This window comes from Notothenia rossii, assembly GCF_949606895.1.
Source record: "Notothenia rossii genome assembly, chromosome: 1".
Lineage (NCBI taxonomy): Eukaryota > Metazoa > Chordata > Actinopteri > Perciformes > Nototheniidae > Notothenia > Notothenia rossii.
Genome location: NC_136912.1, coordinates 57,166,194 through 57,189,711, shown reverse-complemented (window position 1 = coordinate 57,189,711; position 23,518 = coordinate 57,166,194). Strand labels below are relative to the sequence as shown.

At 40.2% G+C, this 23,518-nt stretch overlaps 1 protein-coding gene across 1 annotated transcript; it reads left to right on the top strand.

Moving 5' to 3' along the window:
* Positions 1–5,443: 5,443 nt before the first annotated feature.
* On the top strand, positions 5,444–22,877 carry LOC307014594 (uncharacterized protein). The gene is made up of 4 exons (XM_079642596.1): positions 5,444–15,563; positions 16,919–17,081; positions 17,930–18,310; positions 19,119–22,877. Exons 1-4 carry the CDS (start codon positions 15,369–15,371, stop codon positions 19,172–19,174), a joined length of 795 nt encoding a protein of 264 aa, XP_079498722.1. The 5' UTR covers positions 5,444–15,368; the 3' UTR covers positions 19,175–22,877.
* Positions 22,878–23,518: the final 641 nt, after the last annotated feature.

Genomic DNA, 23,518 nt, shown 5'->3' with positions numbered 1-23,518 from the left:
GTTTAGTGCCAGATGTACAAAGATATTAATATGAGGATGTGCAAAACAGAAAAACGAATTAACCTTTATTTAAACATTAAATAATACTTTAGATTAAGGTCCTCTTTTAAATAAGAAAAAAACGTTGGGGGTATATACAGATAAATATTAAGCCTGACAAAGTACTTAACGTCTAATATATTGCTTTCCTGCAATGTTAACTATGTTGAAGCACTTATTTTAACTGATATTATACATATGAATTATACTCTTATTTATGTAGATAGTATAAGAAATGTGCAGAATATGACAGTTTAATGGTGGAGGTACAAACCCATGTTGATAGATGTCTTGTAATGTGCTGTTGAGGAACCTGTGACCCAAGATTTTCATTCATTGCATACACCGTAGTTTTGTATATGATATGTCAATAACCTTTGAAAATCTTGAAATCTTGAAAGGGATGTGCAAAATAGCCATTATACAGTCTTTAATTAACTATTAGTAGAGAATAACGAGTAATGAATATACTTTATTACTCGTTTCCATTCATGTCAATTGCAGATAAATGTTTAGTCTTCTCAAGCACCAACTATCAAATATCTCTCCTGATTGTTGGCACTTGGCAATCAGGTTAACCTCTGAATTGTGGAGTAGAATTACAAAGTAACAATGAGCTGTCATGTGGTAATGCTGCGCATTATGGACACACGCGATTTTCACCCATTTATTAATTATATGTTTTACATTTGATAACACCAATGTGTTTAATACTGGCAACTTCTAATTGTGGGAAAAACGAAAACGTTCAATAGAGACGTCCCATGGAACATTTTGCGAAACACAATAGCCAGCATGTGTAGTTCTGGGGGGGGCGTTCGATTCCAGTTTTGGATAGTCTGGCGTGGTTTTGTTCCATTTCAAACAGCTGTTTTAACGCTCGGCGTAACCTTGGCGCACTGCCACTCCAACATCCAATCCCAGCGCTTGAAGATTAATCACGGGGACTGTAGTCCTAAACGATAGCTGGGGATTATGGGTAGTGTAGTGTCTTCGGCCATCCTAAACTCCTAGAGGCCTACGTCTGTTTCCGGTTATCTTTATTTTGAAATTCAGTTCCTGACGGACACCAAAAAAGCCAGAGATTATGGAATTAAACCAATAAATAAAAGCAAGGATAATTGTGTGTTATTGTTGAGTAAATAACAATGTGTTATTTTGAAAAGAATAACAAATTAGAAGGAAAAAAAGATTTAAAAATACAGATTTCAGTATTCTGAGGCTCTGAGCCCCATTTATTTTCCTCACAGACGGCAACAAAAGTCCGAGATTGTACGATTTAAAATAAAAGCAATAATTGTGGCTTGATATTGAGTAAGAACATGTTTTTATGAACCACACAGCTCCGGTTCTTCCACGACCCGACCGGAGAAAAAGACGTGCTGCAGGCACGAAACACATTACCAGTAGAAATACATTGCTTTTAAAATCGTGCTGTGCAACACGAAAAAAAGGAGAAAATCGTGTTGGTGAACACGAATCAATAGATTAAAAATCGTGTTGGTGAACACGAAATGCCATGAGACTGGGTTGAATAAACGTGAGTAGTCAGATATCAAAAGTATATTCATTTTGGGATATGTATTATGTCGTTTTATTTTGTCGTCTAGTACAGTGACTAAGATTACTATGTTTACCTAGGAATAATGATAGCAAAGCTAAATTAGCCAAAAGTAGAATCAGCTAACGTTAATGTGAGCATGGAAGTTATGTGATCCATCGGTTCATGTGGTTGATCCAAATGTTATCACACGTCACATTCTTTAGAACTATATTAAATACATAGGCGGAGTTTGACATTTGCGCTTGGGGGGGCAAACCTTTTTTACTGACGTCACTCAGTACACAGTCCCAACTATTTCGTGCTCACCGCACTGAGTATGACTTTTCCACATACGAACACAACTCGTCCCGTCATGCACGCCTCATGCCCGCCGTACACACACACTCATATGGAAGGGGCGGTCACTCCCCCCAACAACAGTGCATTACATAACTGTAAAAAACGTATCAAAACTGTGCATATCTTATACTTATTTGATAACTACTATATCCCTTGGTGTCCTACCTTAGTTCAGAAGTAGACGCCGTTTTTTACGTTCCGCATGTACGTCCACTATCCCCTCAGGTGACAGCTGTGCGGTTATGTCGTCCTCAATGTGAAGAACCGCAAGTGAGGAAAATCTTGTTCCTCTCATCGTTGACCGCAGCCAGTTCCGAATTCTCCTCATTGCAGAAAAACTTCTCTCAGAGGTGGCAGATCCGATAGGCAGAGTCAGTGCCAACTGGAGCATCTTGTATAGATTTGGATAGCTCTCCTTTTTAACAGTCTTTCGGAGATGCTCAAGTGCAACAGGTGCGACAGCAGAGGCTTTAACAAGGTCCATCTCTGCTCCAAGAAGGAGAGGGTGAATTTTGAGCAGCTGTGCGTATTTTTGTACGAGAGGTTCAATTCCTTTTTTCTGACATTTAAACACTGCTCCACATGCTCGTGCCAGCTCTATGGACTCTCCCGTGAATCGTCTGTCTAGTTCGTTGATGAGGGTGTCCAGCACAGGGAGATAGAGGTGCTGCTGATATCCAGCTGTATCACTCTGTGACATTTGTGCGCCACTTTCATCAGTTTCTCTTCGGCCCAAAGTAGTTGTAACCAGGAAACTGTCGAGGGAGGTCGGGGGTTTTGTAACCCGTTTTCTTTTGGGTGCAAGGGGACCCGGAGTCTGACACTCAACATCTGCATCCCCAGGTACTGGCACGTTGTTGTCCCGGCAGAACTGTTTCACTGATCCCCACATATTGCTCCACGTATCTGCTTGTCTCTGAGATTTGAAGTGCGCCTTCAGGTTGTCGGTAAGCACTGCAGCTTCGGAGAGTGTGCAGCTGGAGGACTGTAGGGCCTTGTGCGTAACATGAATCACACGCAGTATGTCTTCCAATACAATAACACATGTAATGAAAGACATTCTGGTCATGTGGGCATAAAGGCCACTGGCCTCCACAGACCACTTGTCTCCCTCGTCACTCATTTCTCTCAGGCACCCTATAATTGCGGAGTAGTGAGTTTTAACGGAATTCACAGATCGCCACTTGTACGCCCATCTTGTCTCACTTGGCTGTATTATTTCAGTTTGTTTCAGATTCAGTGATTTCTGCATTTCAATTAATCGATGATGGTTTGACGGCTCTGCAAATACAGAGTAGAGTTTCTCAATGACGTTCAGGAATGTTTTCACGCTGCGGTTGACAGCACAACACTCCATAAGCACCAGATTTAGTTTGTGTGCCATGCAGTGCACGTACACTGCGTATGGGTGGGTCTCTTTGATGCGCTGCTGCACACCAGAAACGTGACCAGACATGACGGAGGCACCATCGTAACTCTGGGCAACAATTGGGATATGTTTCAGTCCACACATCTCAAGTCCTTTGTTTATTGCTTCCACAATCCCAGCCGCGTTGCGAGATGCTGAGCAATCAATAAAACACAAAAAACGCTCCTTGATTTCAAGCTGCTCTGCATATCTGATACATACTGATAATTGTTCCGTTTTGCCAGACCTGGCCTCATCTGCAATTATAGAAAAAAATCCAGTATCCTGCACTTTCTCTTCAATTTCTGCACGAACTAAGTTAGCGCATATGTCAATGACTTCGTTCTGGAAATCCGGGCTAGTAGCATTGAAACAGTTGGACTGCATGTTTTTAAAAGCAGAATCATACTTGGAGAAAAATCCACAAACCTCAAGAAAATGTCCACGCGACTCTGACTCGCTTCCCTCCCGATGCCCACGAAAAGGCAATCCGAGTTTGGACAACAGCCTCACAATATCAACAATTTTGCACAAATAAGATCTGTTCTTCTCAACAGAATCTTTGTGGCTTCGGGAAAGTTTCGCTGCAATAGATCCAGAAGATGCAGTCACTTTATAGTTATCCCATTTAACCATGCAGTTCAGATGGGCCTGGGATTGTGCATGTTTCTCCAGTTTGCTGCTTAGTTTTTTCCAGTCACTCAGGCCCTTTCTAAAGGAATCCTCCACACCGCTGTCAGTCTGGAAGTGGCGGCATGAAAAACAGAAGACGGCATCAATTCGTACTGAATATTCCAGCCAGGGATAGTTCTTGTAATAGTAGCCTACGTGGAAAATGATCGTTTCGTTTTCACAAACATTTTTGAGGGGAAATCGGATAAAGTAGGCTGCTTGGGACAGCTGTGCTTTTCCCCAAGATCATCATGACCCACTGACGGCCCCGGTGCCGGTGGTCTCCCTGCTGTGGGGTTAATGTTAGCTGGTCCTGCTAATCCAGAGCTCTCCGCTGTGGGGCTAACGTTAGCTAATCCAGAGCTGCTCGTTTGCGTGTCTGCCACTTGACATTGTGACGGCTGCTGGTTGGTAAAGTTAGGCTCAGTCGGTGGCTCTTCTGTCGTTGAAGCTGAAGACGAAATTGGACGTTTTAAAAATCGCCGAATATCCATTACTGCTAATTCAATAGCTGAATCACTTGGATACAAAAAAAAGCGAGGGAACTTTTGTCCTTAACCTCACACGTCACACACACACACACACACACACACACACACACACACACACGTCACAACCCTTTATATATACAGTCTATGGTCACAACATGCGACTGCTCAAAAATGAAATTATTTCAAACAAAACATGATATTATTCAGATTTGTATTGTAACAATCATTTTATTACATCTATTAAAATATTTATATATACAAAATATTTGTATTGGAACAGTTTTAGATTTAGTAATGATATAACATATTTCAGCCACCAGGGGGGGCAATGCCCCCCCTGCCCCCCCGCAAAATCCGCCTATGATTAAATACTATTTATCTATTAAGTGAAGAGTCACCAGGGGTGTAATACTGCCGGAACACCGCTCCGGTACCTAAAACGGGGATGGTGGTTAGCATCTGGTGCTAGCTAGCTATGATAACGGGTAGGCTAAGAGTCTAATGTACCTAATGTAATGTTTACACAGTTAACTTTAGTCTAAGTTTTCTCAGTGGGTCTGAAACAGTTTGGTCACCATATATGGAAATACATATTTCCAAGGCACACTTTTATATTATTGTAATGTTCCACAATAGGAGTCGGAAATTCAAGTTCTTAGGTTCAATAGCTCCTTTGGTAGCATACAAATACAGGTTCATAGGTCACAGGTTGCAGGTCGCAGGTTCAACGTCACACAGCACCCTAAAAAAAATCGAATGAATCTAAAACATCGATGAAATCATTACAATTCATACTATTGGACATACAACAAATGCATAAAAAAAGAAAACAGTAAATAGTTAAATATGCACAAAGATACATTTAAAAAAAGTATTATTCTTATCATTTTTTTTTATTATTGAAATGTATACAGTTAAGTTTCATATGGGTGTTGACAGATGTATCCATAGATTTAGTTTAATTTTGCCCTCAAAGTGCACAAGATTGATGCATTTAACTTCCCGGGGGCCTCCGGACCCCCCTAGAGGACATGAGGTCCACCCTCACTTAAAACATATTCACATGGATAGGATACTAAATAAATGTTGTTGGAGATTTGGAGGATGTTGAAAACCAACCTCGTCTCCGCGTGTCGTTTGCTAAACTGGGTAAATTCGTTAAAAAGGAGGGATTAAGAAACACCAGAATGCAAGTGAAACAATAATCCGGCTTTAATGATACAAGGTAACAATACAAATACATCACCCAATCTCCTAATCACGAAGCACTCTGCAGAGTACTCCGGGCTCAGGTTCTACCACGTGTGAGACAGGTCTCAGGAACGGCCGGTGAAAAACAAGAGCCCGAACCAAAGGAAAACACAGGCTTTCATACTAAAACACAGGAGGAGGTGTGTACGTGCTTTCCCCCAGAGGTCATCTTATTGGCAGAGACCAACACATTGCCTGTCGCACCCAATCAGTGCGACACAGCAGAAGAAACCCGGAAACAAAAAGTCTCATTCAGTTTGACGAAGACCAGACACCTTTTGGTGTCTGGTACGAACCTGCTCTAAACAACAAGTTTCCTTATCTTATTTCACATCTTGCAGCCAGCACATACACATCCCCTTTATGGCCCTTGGTCCCTGAGTCCATCTTCCCCCCTTCAGGTTACCACACACAAGTTAAAAGTATGTTTTAAGATATAGTTGTTATAGTTGGCTAAATATACGTAATACATGTTAATTACTTTCATATCAATAATAACGAGGAACACATTACCTATGCTCTCAAGCAGTAAAAAGTACCGCACACTCATTTAGCCTGCAGCTCTTTCAGACACTTGAGCTATTGTTCTTTAAGAATATTCCCTGCAGAATCTTTATTTCAAATAAAAGGTTTCACATTGCATATTTCCAGCTTCCTTTACCCATACTGCTATTATTAATACAAAGCAATCAACCACACACATATATTTAAAACAAGTAGATTTCCCTGATCATTTGACATGCTGCTTCCATTTCCCATAGAGTAATAAAACATGTTTAAGCTAATTTCTCCACGATGTTTGTAGCCCTCCAGTACCCACATATGAAAGAATAAAAGCAGAGGAATCAAATAAAACACCAATACAGGAATAGTTGATAAATGATTATACAGGACATCTGATCACAGTAAGAAATACACACACATATTCTCTAGGAAGTGACCCTTGTTATAGGTCCGAATGTCCTCTCCCCTGAAAGTCATGAGTTTTGGTTGATTAACAGAAGTTTAATTGTTCTTGTGGCTTAATGGCTTCCCTGAACTTCCCTTCACCCCAAAGTCAGCTTACTAGGAATGAATACATTTTATTGATAAGCTCAAAAGGACGTTTATCTTGGTTACTGCTGGGTGACCCAAGTCTCCAGGCCTGCAGGATGTGTAGGAGATAAACATTAATTCTACAAGACTTTAACTACATTATCTGAAAATGTATCTGGGACTTCCCCTGTTAATTGCAAGGACTATTGATAATTAACAGAGAGACCCTAGGGGCCTCTTCTTGGTATCTGCTAGGCAGAAGTCACTCAATGCAGAAATCACAAGTTTAACACATAGTCTATATAAGGTGACATTAAAATGAATATACCAGATTGAATTTTCCTGCCATAACACGTTACTTTAATCCTTCAAATAATTCAAATAATCCTTCAATTCCCCCTTTTTGGTCTCGCATTAACGAGACCAACACACATAAGACATTTGAAACAAAACTACTGTCCTTCTTTAATACTGTGTCTGTCCCCCTTCATTAAACCTTTGAGAACAGAAAACAACCTCCAATGACAGTGAAGAAACTATCAGAGTGAGAGCCTGAGTGCCAGAAAGCAGCGTCCTTGCGTGTTGTTGAATCATCAGGCCCCCCCCCCTCAGCAGAATACGCCAACAAGGGCAGCTGATAGGGAGGGGGAGATGTGGCCTTTCCTTCAAAGGTGGAACTGATTAATCTGATCAGAGAGAAGTAGACTCCTCTGCTGCCTCGAGAAGTCCCCCAGCCCGCTGACGCCTCCTTCCAAGTCGTCTACTGTAGGGATGTCCGCGAGGTCCTTCTCCTCCAGTCCGCTGATGCCTGCTTCCAAGTCGTCTGCTGTAGGGATGTCCGCGAGGTCCTTCTCCTCCAGTCCGCCGATGCCTGCTTCCAAGTCGTCTGCTGTAGGGATGTCCGCGTTGATGATAGCCAGGTCCGTCCTGATGTCCTCCAAGGTCCTAGCCGGAGTGTTCCTCGCCGCACACTGGCTCCAGTAGTACCAGATGTCCCCCTTTGCTCCTCGGCGGACGGCATGAGATGTCCTCTGGGTCACTCTGTAGAGGCCGGAGAACCTGGGGTTGAGTCACGTAGGCCTGACGACCTTCAGCCAGACGAACTCCGCTGTGTCGGCCTCCTGCTCCTCGGGTCCCCCTTTTGGCGTCAGCAACCTGTGTGGAGAAATCTGATACCCACCCCTCAAGTCTACGCTCAGTGCTTCTGGGCCCTCAGGTGTTTGACCCACCACTGGTAGGCCGCTTCAGAATTCTAATACTTGGCCTGTGTCAACAAAATAAACCCCAACATCTTCAGGTGAACTAAATATCTCAATAGCTCTGAATTCCTGACAAGCATCTGTGTTATTATAAATGAAATCCTTGAGATCCCATTTAAAATCTAAATATAATATGAACTGCTAATGTTTCTGGTAATGGAACACACTAATGTTATGGATTAAAAACAACTAAAATCATGATACTGACAAAGTGAATAATTTCCAGGCGAGACTGCTTCTACCTGTCACTGCTTGGATATTATCAAGCTGAAAAATGAATACAGAAATTCAACATACTGTCATCAAATGTCTTTCTATTATGACTTTAAATTAAATGTACATCCCCATAATGATCTAAACAGTCTATGGCTTTTACTTCTTTACCAGGCTAGTTACAAGATGTTGTCTAAATTAAATTATATCTCATTACATTACTATGTTTTAACTTAGCTGTAATATGTTCTTTCTACATTTCAAACCTCAGTTACTTTAATACCTGTTGAAATATTACAAAATTGTTTTCATTATCACCGTTCACCTTCTCATTCTCATTCTGGAATTACCTCTCTCAGTAGCCCCTTGGCCACTGATTCTGCATCTGTGTTACCTGTTATAACTCAATCAATATTAGAAACATGTCAACATTAATCAAACATTATCTTATCCCCAGATAGGGAGCAGGTTAAATCTAAAACTGTCAATCAATGGTCAGATTGAACATCTGAGTTGGGGCGGCAGGTTTCTTCCAGTCCCTAAATGAAAATATCCCACACTCCCCCTTTTTACACATGTAAACATGTGTAATAAAATCCTGTATGGGAAGAAAACCTTCAGGTAACCAGTGGTTATAAGAAAATACCAAACATCATTCACAAAAGTATATCCATCATCTTTCACAGTAAACACTCCAGGGGAAATAAGTGTTCATTTCCAGCTGGCAGTCCTAAAAGAAACAGAATCTTTAGATTTTAGTTTGAGTTTTACATTTGCAAACCGCCAACTCCTGTGGGAATTAGAAATGGGTCACATGTGCTTTTTTCAAATGTGTGGAATTGTAGGAAACCTGTGTTTCCCATGGAGCTCCAAAATAATGTATTAGTCCAAAGACATGCTCGGTTAGTTATTGTTTTAGAATCATGCAGTTACACTGATCACATGCAGAAATTCATTCACACCCACACTGTCAGGTTGTAAAGTCAAGTTTGGTCAGCCCCAGAGTCAGTCATTGATAGTGCTTTTCTCAAGTCACACTGTCAGTCAGGGTCAAAGGTCATTCGGTCTCAGTTTCATTGGCCATGTGTCGTGCTCTGCAGAAACTTTGATATTTCAGCAAAGGCCAGTATCCTCTGTCTACAAAAATCAGTCATATATGGAGCGCCATCATTTATCAATTCCCGATTACCACCTTAAGTCAGATATCTCTAACTTGTCATCGGGACGGCTGCTTCCCACATTTCCTGCAACTTGGTACAAAACTCACTTCATAATAGTACTACTACTACTGCAATTTATTTACAACTAAGTAGTATTAAAATGTGTAATAAATCTAATTCAGAAACTTGTGTACATAACTATTATCTTAAGTCAAAACATTACTAGGATCTGTGTAGCTCTGCATTTCATAGCTCATTATACTCATTTATCTTCAATTCCGGTCTACTTAAAAACAATGTTAAACTCTTTAGCAGTGTGTGGAACCTTGGGTGTCCGAACATGCAACCATCACCCTTTACTTTACCAAGGATTAAAAACAGTTTCCATCCTAAAGCCCTCCTATGGTAATAACTATGCCACAATGGTGAAATCAATATTGTAACAAATGAGATCACTACTTTATTCACACATGAATAAAAATCTCTTGAAGAATAATTTATTAATATGATGGAAAGATTGAAGAATATGGTTCTACACTGTGCTACTCCAAAACACCCCCTGCTTAAAGTGTAGTGCATATTTCCCTCATGTCTCCCCCTTTAACCCTCAGTGTGTTTTTAGGATGATTTTCTCATTTTACATTAATAGTTTCCTCTTTACTGCTATTTTGAATTTACCAATCGATTAATTCATGGTTAATACCTCTTTTTATCTTTACTTATTTATCAAGTCAATTCAAGTTCTTTAAATGTGGTGTCTTCTATGTGCGTTTTGTGAATAAGTGTGTTTATGTGTAAACTCACTCATTCCCGTTTTCCTTTTCTCCTCCCCTGGTTGTCTCAAGCCGTGACCCCGACCTCCTCACTTCAAATCGACTATGCCAACTCCTCTGATTCTGTCTTCTCTTCAGTCCATCAGCTCTTGAATCCATCCGCTGTAACTGTTTTAGGCAGCCTTTGGCCCAGTCACATCTGCAGCCCACATCATGCCAATGTTCTTTGCACTGCTTTGCATTTCATCTCCCCTTTACAGTCTCTCTGCTGCTTCATGGAGGGCGGATTCTGCTCTCATGTCCCCCACTCTGCTCCTGTGCCAAATCTCGTGGCTCAGCTTCATGCCCTGTCTGAGGGACTGATGAGAGTATTTCTGTATGTCAGCAAGCGGTTTGGTTCTGGATGCCTCAGGTGGAGACGGTTCAGCTCCGGTTCTCTGTCTGTTTGATGGAGAAGGAGGAGCCTCCTTTTGGGTTGGGTCTTTTGTCTGCTTGGAGGGACGGGGTCGTAGCCTGTCTAACTCAGAGGGGGAGTCCAGGTCCCGGGACGCATTATCCATAAGAAATCTAGCACACTGAGATTGAATCAATCCAACCCTTTCCACTCTGTCTCTTTCTAATCATACTATCTGTCTTAGTTGCTAAATGCCATCTAAACAACACCATTAATGTCTACTAATGATATTACAAAAACTCCCTCTATAAATTGTTTCATCCATTGTTACATATCTACCCAACCTGAGTCTTTCAGGAAACCATTTTCTTCCATAAATTGAAATACCGGTTTCAAGCATCACATATTTCACACACTACGAAAGAACATCTCCATACTTTCTCCAATATTTTAAATCCCACTGTTACTTAGAACAATAGTAAACCTGCAGAGCACACTGATCAGATCACAGTAATATAATTTGACTCAAGTGTAGGCCCATGTCTACTTTCCATTTTACTTATTACTTTTGGTGAATATTTATTTATATTGTCTAAATACCTTGTCTATGATGTGCAAAAAGTTAGAGTATAAAAATGTGTTTTTCTCAATGTATTTACACTCCACGGATTCTTGAGTTTACTCATCCCCTAGTGTTGTCGTTCCTAAAAATGTTAGCAAACACAAAACTCCCACTACAACATTTATTGATAAATTGATCTAGCAAAATGAACTCTTTTCTAATTCAAAATGTGACAAAAGAACAATGGTTTGTCTTTCACAAGATGGTGGTCTAACAGAATGACTCTTGACCTCATGGGGTCAAATAGATTTAGCCATGAGGCGGCTGACTTTAAAATGAACTGGGACAAAGAAACCACATGCATGTGGGTACATTATAGTCTAGAAATATAACACAAAACAACACTACTTAAAAATAATAACAATTCAAATGACTTCTGGTGAAAAGCATGAAGAACAAAACAACTTAATCTACTCTCAATGTTCATGTACACCATCACTGTGTATTTAATCAGTAGTTACCGGTTGTATCCTTAATCAAACTATTTCACCATCTTCACTTATTTTAGGTTACTCATTCAACAATATGACATTCTCCCGAATAGTAGTTAACTTTATATAACTTTTACTCTCTATATTTTAGCAACAACCTTACTTTTCTCTCTCTCTCTGTCTACTCTCCAAAACATCTCATTTCTCCTGACCACAAGTTTCTCATAAATCACCCCTTTGTGTAACCGTGTGAGATGGCTGGAGTAAAACCTCGTGCAGGACCTCTGTCATGCTTAAACATTAACAGATTCCCTCTGACGAACTTACAAAAATCTTCTCTTTACTTTCTACTCTTTTGTTCCTGTATTTAATATAATTTTCCCCTTGGAATATAATTAAGTACAATCCTTAGTTAATGACAAATACCATGAAATTCACAACGCAATGCAACGGTATCAATCAGTTCTCAAAGACTATATTTAAATAGCAGCAAATCATTGTTTCTTATTTATTTCAATATATCTACCACTTCAAATCACACCTTGATCTGTTAATTTTCTATGTATTTCACTCCAACTTCAGATCACTAGAGAAAAAAGCAAGCAGACACACTCCGGGCTGCTGCTGCTGCTCTCGAGAGGAAAAAGGGTGGGGGGAACTCTCACAGACAAATACTGACACCCCCTTCTCTCTCTCCTGCTGTAGCTCTCAGCCTCTCCTTTGGAAAAGGGGGGCTTCTTTCAACAATGAACACTTCTGCTATCCTTTTATTCAATTTTTCTGCTTGAACCCACTGTCCTCGTAAGCTCTTAACTCACGCTCCTCTCGTTAAAATTCTCCTTACATTATGACTTCGTATCTATTCATCTGACTTAGGCTGTTTCTGTTACCAGTAAATATTCACAGACTTCATATCTATTGATCTGACTTACTGTCCTTGTTACCAGTAAATATTCACAACACATCAAAGGATATAGTGAGGCCCGGTCACTTCAGAATGACTTTCTGAAGTTTGCGTTACTCTCCTTTGGATCACTTATAACAAATAACTCATCTCCAGCCCCGTCGAGCTGTGGATTCGTTATTTTGGGTCAGTCTTATATGGAGACTTAATACAACCAACTGACTACTCTTAGACAGTCTAACTGTGGGGACTCAATACCGCCACTTCCAAGCCAGGGACTTTAATACCCTTCTGGCCTGTCGGAACTTGATATCCGATTTTAACTGTGGGGACTCAATACCGCCACTTCCAAGCCAGGGACTTTAATACCCTTCTGGCCTGCCGGAACTTGATATCCGGTTTTAACTACTAAAACACGCATTTGCATTGTTACTATAAAAAAACACTGTAAACCTCGTCTGACAACCCTAAAATTTGGAATATGGTCAAATCACAGGTTTCGAATTAAATCGTGTCTGCTCACCTGGTAGCCTATTGTACAGAGCTCTGTTTGTAGTTGTCAGAAGAGGCCGAGATGTTTAGCCCTGGACTATTCCGTCCGCTTGCCGCTGGTGGTCTCTTCCCCGAAAACACCCCACTCAGAAACGTCGGGTTCACCATTTGTTGGAGATTTGGAGGATGTTGAAAACCAACCTCGTCTCCGCGTGTCGTTTGCTAAACTGGGTAAATTCGTTAAAAAGGAGGGATTAAGAAACACCAGAATGCAAGTGAAACAATAATCCGGCTTTAATGATACAAGGTAACAATACAAATACATCACCCAATCTCCTAATCACGAAGCACTCTGCAGAGTACTCCGGGCTCAGGTTCTACCACGTGTGAGACAGGTCTCAGGAACGGCCGGTGAAAAACAAGAGCCCGAACCAAAGGAAAACACAGGCTTTCATACTAAAACACAGGAGGAGGTGTGTACGTGCTTTCCCCCAGAGGTCATCTTATTGGCAGAGACCAACACATTGCCTGTCGCACCCAATCAGTGCGACACAGCAGAAGAAACCCGGAAACAAAAAGTCTCATTCAGTTTGACGAAGACCAGACACCTTTTGGTGTCTGGTACGAACCTGCTCTAAACAACAAGTTTCCTTATCTTATTTCACATCTTGCAGCCAGCACACACACATCCCCTTTATGGCCCTTGGTCCCTGAGTCCATCTTCCCCCCTTCAGGTTACCACACACAAGTTAAAAGTATGTTTTAAGATATAGTTGTTATAGTTGGCTAAATATACGTAATACATGTTAATTACTTTCATATCAATAATAACGAGGAACACATTACCTATGCTCTCAAGCAGTAAAAAGTACCGCACACTCATTTAGCCTGCAGCTCTTTCAGACACTTGAGCTATTGTTCTTTAAGAATATTCCCTGCAGAATCTTTATTTCAAATAAAAGGTTTCACATTGCATATTTCCAGCTTCCTTTACCCATACTGCTATTATTAATACAAAGCAATCAACCACACACATATATTTAAAACAAGTAGATTTCCCTGATCATTTGACATGCTGCTTCCATTTCCCATAGAGTAATAAAACATGTTTAAGCTAATTTCTCCACGATGTTTGTAGCCCTTCAGTACCCACATATGAAAGAATAAAAGCAGAGGAATCAAATAAAACACCAATACAGGAATAGTTGATAAATGATTATACAGGACATCTGATCACAGTAAGAAATACACACACATATTCTCTAGGAAGTGACCCTTGTTATAGGTCCGAATGTCCTCTCCCCTGAAAGTCATGAGTTTTGGTTGATTAACAGAAGTTTAATTGTTCTTGTGGCTTAATGGCTTCCCTGAACTTCCCTTCACCCCAAAGTCAGCTTACTAGGAATGAATACATTTTATTGATAAGCTCAAAAGGACGTTTATCTTGGTTACTGCTGGGTGACCCAAGTCTCCAGGCCTGCAGGATGTGTAGGAGATAAACATTAATTCTACAAGACTTTAACTACATTATCTGAAAATGTATCTGGGACTTCCCCTGTTAATTGCAAACACTATTGATAATTAACAGAGAGACCCTAGGGGCCTCTTCTTGGTATCTGCTAGGCAGAAGTCACTCAATGCAGAAATCACAAGTTTAACACATAGTCTATATAAGGTGACATTAAAATGAATATACCAGATTGAATTTTCCTGCCATAACACGTTACTTTAATCCTTCAAATAATTCAAATAATCCTTCAATGTGCACACTTTTTATATAGTAACCTTTGTACCTCAGCAGGAGAGAGTTAGTTTATAAAGGTCCTTCACTGATCACTTAACTATCACGCAGCTGTGTCCAGCATTTACTGTAAGAATCACACATTTATTCAATAATGCAGACTTAATAAATGACCATTCTTTGTAGATTCTGGCTGGAGTGTTAATTGACAGTAGTTACATAAGCTTCAAAACGAGCCACAACTGCGCGTGCACACATGCAGAACTTATAGAATTAGCAATACACCCCTGGTAATGATGATTTTAGTATTATTTTCTGTGATGATGGAGCATCAACTTTTGGATCAACCAGATATTGACAGATTAGGGTTGTCCATAACAGTCACTTTAAACATGTGACTGACTCTGTATAACATTGTTTTCCTTAATCTTGTGATTTTTGTTCATCCTATCTAAAACATGAGTTCATTGTTTTAACAAGATTTTTCACGATATAATAAAATACATGAATCCTGTAAACATTTGTAGTATAGTATTCTTATTTTTTGTATTCCCTGACATTATCTGTGTTTCTGTTACAGATGCCTAGTCAAAAAGTGTGCCAGACATACAGGCAAAGCATAGGAGTAGCAAGTAAAAAATGCAAACAATGTGGTGCCATCCAACCCTACAAAGAGAAACTCTCCAAGCAAAAAGAAAAGGTTGCACAGGAGTGGAAGGCCACGCACAAGAAAAACCACAGTGTCAACAAAGTGTATGACTCGACACATTTACTGGTAAGCTTTTTTCTCTTGCAGATGTCAGTTATCATAAAAAAAATTGTAAATAATCCCTGATCTTAATCTTTTTATACAAATTGTTAAATTACTTAATTGATTTATACTTTCCAACAGTCGCCCTCATTTACTTTTTAAAAATAATCCTAATTACTTAATTAAGTTTATGTGAGAAGTACAGACTAGTGCACGATTATTGCACTTCATGTAATGTGTTAAGCAAAATTGTTGTCACCGTTGTATTTAAATCTGTAAAGGCATAACACATTTTTTCAAACTGATGTTAGATAGTGTTTGTACTTGCAGGCACCCAGTTTTAGTAAAACATTATTTCTTAACCAGAAGTAACATAGTTCAGGCCAGTGGTAATTCCTAGAATCAGAGCTTCAATGTACATTTTTTTCTAATTATATCTTACAAATGCATTTTGGTGTTTTATATTTAATTTTGGAACTTCATGGTATGGAAAACACATAATTATGTGACTATGGTTTCCAAAAGTAAAATAAATGAAATATATACATTTTCTAATAAATGGTAAAACCAAGAATGTCACAGAATCAAAACCAGCCCATATTAATATAGTGCTTGAAAGACAATCAAGACCTGGAAAGAGTTAGTATTAATAAAGAGGCCCTTAAAAGCACTTTCATTAAGCTTACCAGAGTCTCTGACTTTGAGCCGTGTTCGACCAGTCATTTCAAAATTCCCCTGTAACACCAGCTTTACATCTGAAGTGCTGTTAATGCAGAACTTTGAACCTGAAATGATATAGGTTATAGCTTGCTGACATGTTTCAAAGCTAAATGTAGCTTATTCAGATATCTGAATGTGAGAGTTAAATGGACCCATATTAGGGATGCCAGAAACTGACCATGATCAAAATCGGACAGCCCTGGCGAATATTAATCGATTATTCGCCGCCGAATTGAAACTAAGCCAGGAAAAAAAAGAAAAACATAAATAATAATAAAAATATATATAAATAAAATCGAATTTTAAAAATAGTTTTCGATTATGGAGACTGTAACGAATATTCAAAAAATAGAATAATCGCTGGCATCCCTAACCCATATAAAAATAACTATGCCCATGTAAAAAAAACTCAAAGTGAACCCGAGCTCGATAAACTTCTTTTTTTTTTTACAGTTCTTTTTTAGGGGCTCCCCTAAAAGGGGTCTAAAATCACACCTGGTTAATTGTGGGGTGCCTTCCTCAATGTGCACACGTATCACATCAGTGCATTTTTCACTTATACAAAATAAATGGAGTTATAATGGCTTGAGGTGTGTGAAAATGTTTAGAGATGTTGTGTACATAATATTTCTTGTTTTTTTGTGTCCATTGTGTTCCAGCTCCACAAATGGAAAATGTTAGATCGGCGTCCCATCCTCCTTCTTGCCAAGAGAGGCACAAATGGTTTTGCGGCCGATTGCATCTGTCCATGGCAAATCGAGACAGAAGATGGTAACAATGCACTTGTTACCATAAAGAGGATTTACGAAAGCCTTATTAATGGTAAAGTATACAAATCTGCATGCTATATTTCAGCAATTTATCTGTTAACATTTTTTGTAAATTAGTTGCTCAGTTATCTGGTTTTAAATGTAAAAAAATGTGAATCACTGTTTACCAAGTAGTACAAATATGTTGTTATGTCTTGTTTTGTCAGTTAAAGGGCCCATGTCATGCTTTTCCGGTTATTACCCATCCCCTTGTGTGTTATGAAGCTTTTCCTGCATGTAAACGGTCTGCAGAGTTACAAACCCTCAAAGTAAACCCTGTAGCGAGTACAACTCTAACACAGAAAATACCTGTCTATGCTGCCCCAAAACGCCTCGTTGGAGATTTCTCTTTTTCCATTTTTTTCTTCCTGAGTATAGTGACGTAACGGGCATAGTGACGCACCGGCTCACACACACACACTCACTCAGCCTTATCTTTTCTCAGCCGAGGCTCCGTGGATCTCCTCACACACACACGCACTCACACTCACAGCCTGGCTGTGAGTGTGTGTGTGTGTGTGTGCTCAGGCTGAGTTCCTCGCTGTCTCGCAGACCCCACGCAGCAACCGGGAAACAACACCAGTAATCCAGCTCACGCTGTCTGCTCCTCGAGCCTCAAAGGGCGGAGCAGCGAGCCCCCCAACGTCCCGCCAACACGGCACCCAGACCCCACGCAGCATTCTCATCTTTTTGTCCTTACTGGTGTCATTTCCTGGTTGCTAACAAACGCCATTGTAACACATAATCACTGATGTTCCGCTGTTTCATCTTTAGCTGTAATTACTCAGATTATAAATGTATATGGCGGATTATACTTGGTCATTTATTCACCATGCGTCTACTTTTTTTTCTTCTCAATAGTGACTTTGGCAGTTGAACCTGAGGGCCCTTCAACCACACAGGCAGAAATGGCCGCAGACCTAGAATCAGACTTGTCTGTACCTCTTACCACCAAGACTGACACTGAGTTCACTCTCTTCCTCACTCCTGTGTCCTCCGGCCTGACTCCTGCTCTCTCCTCCGGGCTGACTCCTGCTCTCTCCTCCGGGCTGACTCCTGCTCTCTCCTCCGGGCTGACTCCTGCTCTCTCCTCCGGGCTGACTCCTGCTCTCTCCTCCGGGCTGACTCCTGCTCTCTCCTCCGGGCTGACTCCTGCTCTCTCCTCCGGCCTGACTCCTGCTCTCTCCTCAGTGTCTTCCTCACAGAAAAGAAGACCAACGAGGAATAAATTGGCAATTAATGGTATGTGCGGGTTAATTAGTAATTATCTTATTTACATAGACTGAAACTGTGTTTGATTTTGCACATTGAATTAGTTAAAGAGAGAGAAAAAAATCATCGGTACAATTAGAATACACCACCTTTTGTTTTGTTTAAGACTTTGCAGTATCAAAAGTCTCAGTGCCATTTTGAACAGTTTAATTGAGCACAATGTGATGTTAGGCAATGTTTAGGAGGTTATTGCTGAACTTCAACTTATTACCATCTTTTAATTCCTTGCAGAATGTCCCATTCATCAAGGGTCAGACACTTTCCCTATAATCAGGGAGGTTTGTTTAGAAAATATTTTAAAATAAATAAACAATGACAATAATGTTTCCGTGGAACCAAGTCTTATCTTATTGGATTTTCGTATACTTTGTTTAAAAGGAGTGTTTCAGTCTTAAGCATGACTGCTGATGTAAATATTGAAATTACAGTAACAATAATTTATTATTAATTTAAGGTTGAGGTACTTGTGTAATGCTTCATGTCGCATTAATGCATCATGTCCAGCCATTTATTTGTATATTACATTTTTCTTGTAATCCTTTGTAGGTGAATTCCTATTCTTGGCAGTAAAAATATATTTTTTTAAAATAATAGTATTCCAAAATCTTAAACTGATGGGGAAAATGCTATTGACTATGTTACAGTCCTTCATATGTTTGAGTTAATCGTACCTACTATTATTTCAAATTATCATTTGATTTCACTGGACTTTTTGTATTTACATGTATGACATTTGAAAAAAATGAAGTTTACCTAAAATCTGTGTTTCTCTACTCAGGGCCATACCGAGGTGTTGGTGCAGTGGCAGTCTTGCTCTGGATGGTATGTATCTAATCTGAAGTTTCCTTCAGTGTAGCTGATGGGTCTGGCAGAACAGGGGCCACAAAGTAGTCTTACCAACCAACTTCATCAACCCTGATATCACTAACTTAAACATTTTGGGTTCCTCAGCAGTAAATTCAATTTAGTTGATCACATGGGGGTGGGGAGCCATGTCATCAATGGCTCTATCAGACGTTTGCGCCATAAAGTAAGACATCCAAGTTCTCTGCCCTTCGTCATTCAGACATCGCGCCCTAGAAATGCTGTCTGATTGTAACACATAAGCAGGGAAGTAGCCTACATTGAAATAGAAATTAAAATAAAATATACAATAGAGTTTATCCTTGATCAATATCACTAAAGGTTAAATGATTGATATGTGAGGCTGGATGGTATTTGATCTCTTTTGTAATTACTGACTTGTTACATTTGTTCTTAACAATTATACTATAAGTATAGTTAGTAGTAGTAAGTAGTATTATTTCTGTGTGCAGTCTTGCAGGCAGTTGTCTAAGTTTAGTGCTGTATGTTTGGGCATTGATAAGACAGCAAATTCAAAGAATTGGTCAAATGAAACATTGACTTTGAAATAAAAAATGTACCTTGTATTATATATGATGTACGTGTTATATATAAATATATACATTATACTGCACTTTCATCATGATATTTTTGAGTGACTTAGTGTATCTTCTCATTTGAAATAGCATTGTCAACATACTGTAGAACTACATATTCCAAACAGTTGAAAAAAAGTAATACTTTTTGCTGTGTTTCTGTTTTACAGTGGGGCGAAGTGGGAAAATTCCTGGGAGCCAAAGGAAAACTTTCCCAGTTAAATATGGCTGACTTTTTTTTCTTTCTACTTTGGAGTAATAAAACACATATAAAAAAAACATCAATGTAAGTGTTGTGCCTATTTGTGTTCTTATGTTATCAGTGAGCTGAAGCCAAGACAAATACAAATATATGTTTTAAGTGTATCCATACAAACTCATTCTCTAAAACTGTCATGATTGGTCTGTTGTGAATGACACCCATGAGGAAAAAGGTCCTATACATTATATCACATTGGCAGGGCTGTGATGTGATGAGGCCCTCGCGAGCGTCGACGGGGGGGTGGTGTGTAAACCCTGAACACACCAAGCCGATTACAGCTAGTGGAGCCTCGCTGCAGAAACTGTGGCGCGCTCAATTGCGCCGCATTTGCGCATCAGATGAGGCTCCCTCCACAAAATGAGGGCGAGAGGCAGACGCAGTCTGTGTGATCGGCGTGTATGGAGGGGCGGGCCTGCACATCGGCATATCACAGACTGGTGCATACATTGTACAGGCGGCAATTTGAAATGGAACGCAGCCCACACACGGCAGACAAACACTTTTGGAACACACCACCTCCAGACACATTAACATGCACTCCCCTAACTTTCCCCTAATCTGACATTGTATTTCATTCCATAACATATAAATATACTGTTCACCCATGTGAAACACACACACTGAAACCAAAATCATTTACAAACATGTAAAAATCTTTCATATGCGATGGAAACTTCTGAAGCAATGGAAACAGGAGTCAGAGAGACACAAGGAGAGCAGGAACTTTGATGGCAAACTGATGGTTTATTCACAAGACATGTTGTGTGCCATGAATTGACACAAAAGATGCCAAACCAATTCTGAAGATCTCTACCCCAGACCCATATTTAGCTGGTTCTGAGAGAAGAATCAACATTGTGCATAACAAGATAAAACCAACACCTCTATCAGCTGACGCCAATAGGCAGGAACAGGGAGACAAAACACTGAGAGCACAGCAGCCAAGGCTACAGGTGCCTGTGCTCAGTCAGGACAAGACCTGGGGGGTATACCACGAAACTGGTTCAACCTAACCTGGATATGTTTGAGTCAGCCGGTTGGCCTAATCCAAAACATACGCCCTCTCGCTAAACGGCACTACGACACGGGTTATCAAGTGGATCGCTCAAGCCAGCCGTGTCCTATGTAGTTAGGTGCGCGTTCACATGAAAGGGGTGATATTTGGAGCATTCAACCAATCACAAACATGGAGAAACGTACTGACAGCGCAGCGCGTCATACTTCCTGAATGAAAAGTCAACTATATAATTAGACAAATATGAAGACGTTAAACTTTAAACATCCATGACTTAAACACTTTATCCAGGATAAAAGCCACATAGCTGCACCTGCAAGGTGAATACAGCTGGTACAAGAAAAAGTGTTTGAATGTGTACATTAACAGGTTTATGATATGCCCCGTCTAAGACACGATCTGACTTGAATTACATTTGACTCGAGTGTTTCGTCAACTTAATGTGTTGCTTAAAATAATACTTCTGCATACAGTATGTGACACTGTAAGTGTTGCACGGCCAGATACGGCTCAGCTGACTCAGATAAGGAAATATATGATACATTATGATGTGATGCCGCGGACTGTACTGTTACTTTGATCCAGTTACTTATGTTGTGGCAGATATTTAATTAAGCTTTCTTAACGCTAATGTTATAATAGTCAGATTGCTCTGAAGATGGGAGGTGATATTCTATTAATGTTCACGTTCATGTTATGCCCCTAATATGGGGAAAATATAAGACAAAGGAAACAGAGACGATGTTAGCTTGCTTCAAGTCTTATGTATTATGCCCGCCAACAACATGGTACACATAGCACGCTGTATAATACAGAACATGGATTCTTGATATAAAACAACCACTAACAATACGCGTACTGCAAACATACATCCAATTTAACACACAAGATGTCACTTTTTAAATGCACAGTACAAACATACATATCCAAATTAACACCCAAACTCCCCTTCTTGGAGCTAAACTACACTATCATAGCTAGCTGCGCTAGCATAGCTAACGGCGCTCGCAAAGCTAGCATACACAGCTACAACAATTACAGAACCTAGAGAAACCCTCCAAAAATACCTCTAACAACTATCACTATTCACATTAATATTATACACAGTCAGTCTACATAACGTTTCTCACGGATGAACTCACCTAATATGGGGAAAATATAAGACAAAGGAAACAGAGACGATGTTAGCTTGCTTCAAGTCTTATGTATTATGCACCCGCGGCAAGCAACACGCGCCCTCTGCTGGACAGACCCGGAAGGTCATCAACCATGACTTATATCTATTACACACTCCCCTTCAAAACAGATGTCGTCCCGACATTCTAATCCACAATATTATGCCTACATGTCAGCAACATCTATAACATTTATTAAACACATACCACGCTCACTGTTCAGTCTGGCAAAAGTGCACACACTCAATTTACACATTTAAGCCCTTGGCTTAGTAGAAAGTCCATCATTGTATGACAAACATATGTTCACAAGCTCTCCGTTTGTTTTTGTTTTTTACAGTCCCTGAATGTATGTTGTGTGTGTGAGTGCTCTACTTCTTGCTGCATATGTGGCCAGAAGAAACGGTCTCGAATATGCATTATTTCAGGCTAAACATGTTTAGTACATTTACCTATAAAGTGCAATGTTACAGTCTGGAACTCTTTTCATACATTTGTTTTTGACCTCCTTTGTCACACATAGTTTCAACATAGTCCGTTGCTACCTTGTTAACAGTTCTGCCTGTGCAGCATGTCCAAGTGAACTACACTCCTTTAAAACAGGTGAGTGAGATATGATTGACTGTAACAGTGTCATGTAATGATATATTGTGTGAAAACACAGCCCATAAATGTATCTCATGTCAACAATCACTTTGAATGTGACCTCTGCCGCCCATTTTCCTTTTTATGTGTTCTTTGCGTGTAATGTATGTGCATTTACTCAGTTCAATGGTGTGCAATGTCACTACCCTCATATCCATAGTACTGCTGAAAGTGGTATGGCGGTACAGTGTGTGTCCATGGCACCTTTAAGTTTGTATGCAGAGGTGGTGCTTTTATGTTGTAGCAGGCTGGTGAGCCAAGCCTATCATATGTGAAGACCTTTGGTCGTCTGCATTGTCGTCGATGCCCTTGAAGCTCCTTACTACTGGGGTCACTTTGAGCAGGTGATGGGACAGCATTCTCCACAGGTAGATCCTCAACGTAGCTGTCATTCTCCACAGGTAGATCCTCAACGCAGCTGTTTTCAACGTAGCTGTCATTCTCCACAGGTAGATCCTCAACATAGCTGTCCTCAACGTAGCTGTCCTCCCCCTCCGGCAAGTACCCAACTTCGTGTGCCATTTCTTGTTCTTTCTCTGGCTCAGCTGACAGGTTTTCCTCAGAGTGTATGCATTCAAGCTCCACAGGTGTACTAGTGCACGCAGGATTCACTGTCTCAGGTGGGCATGGATTTGATTGCTG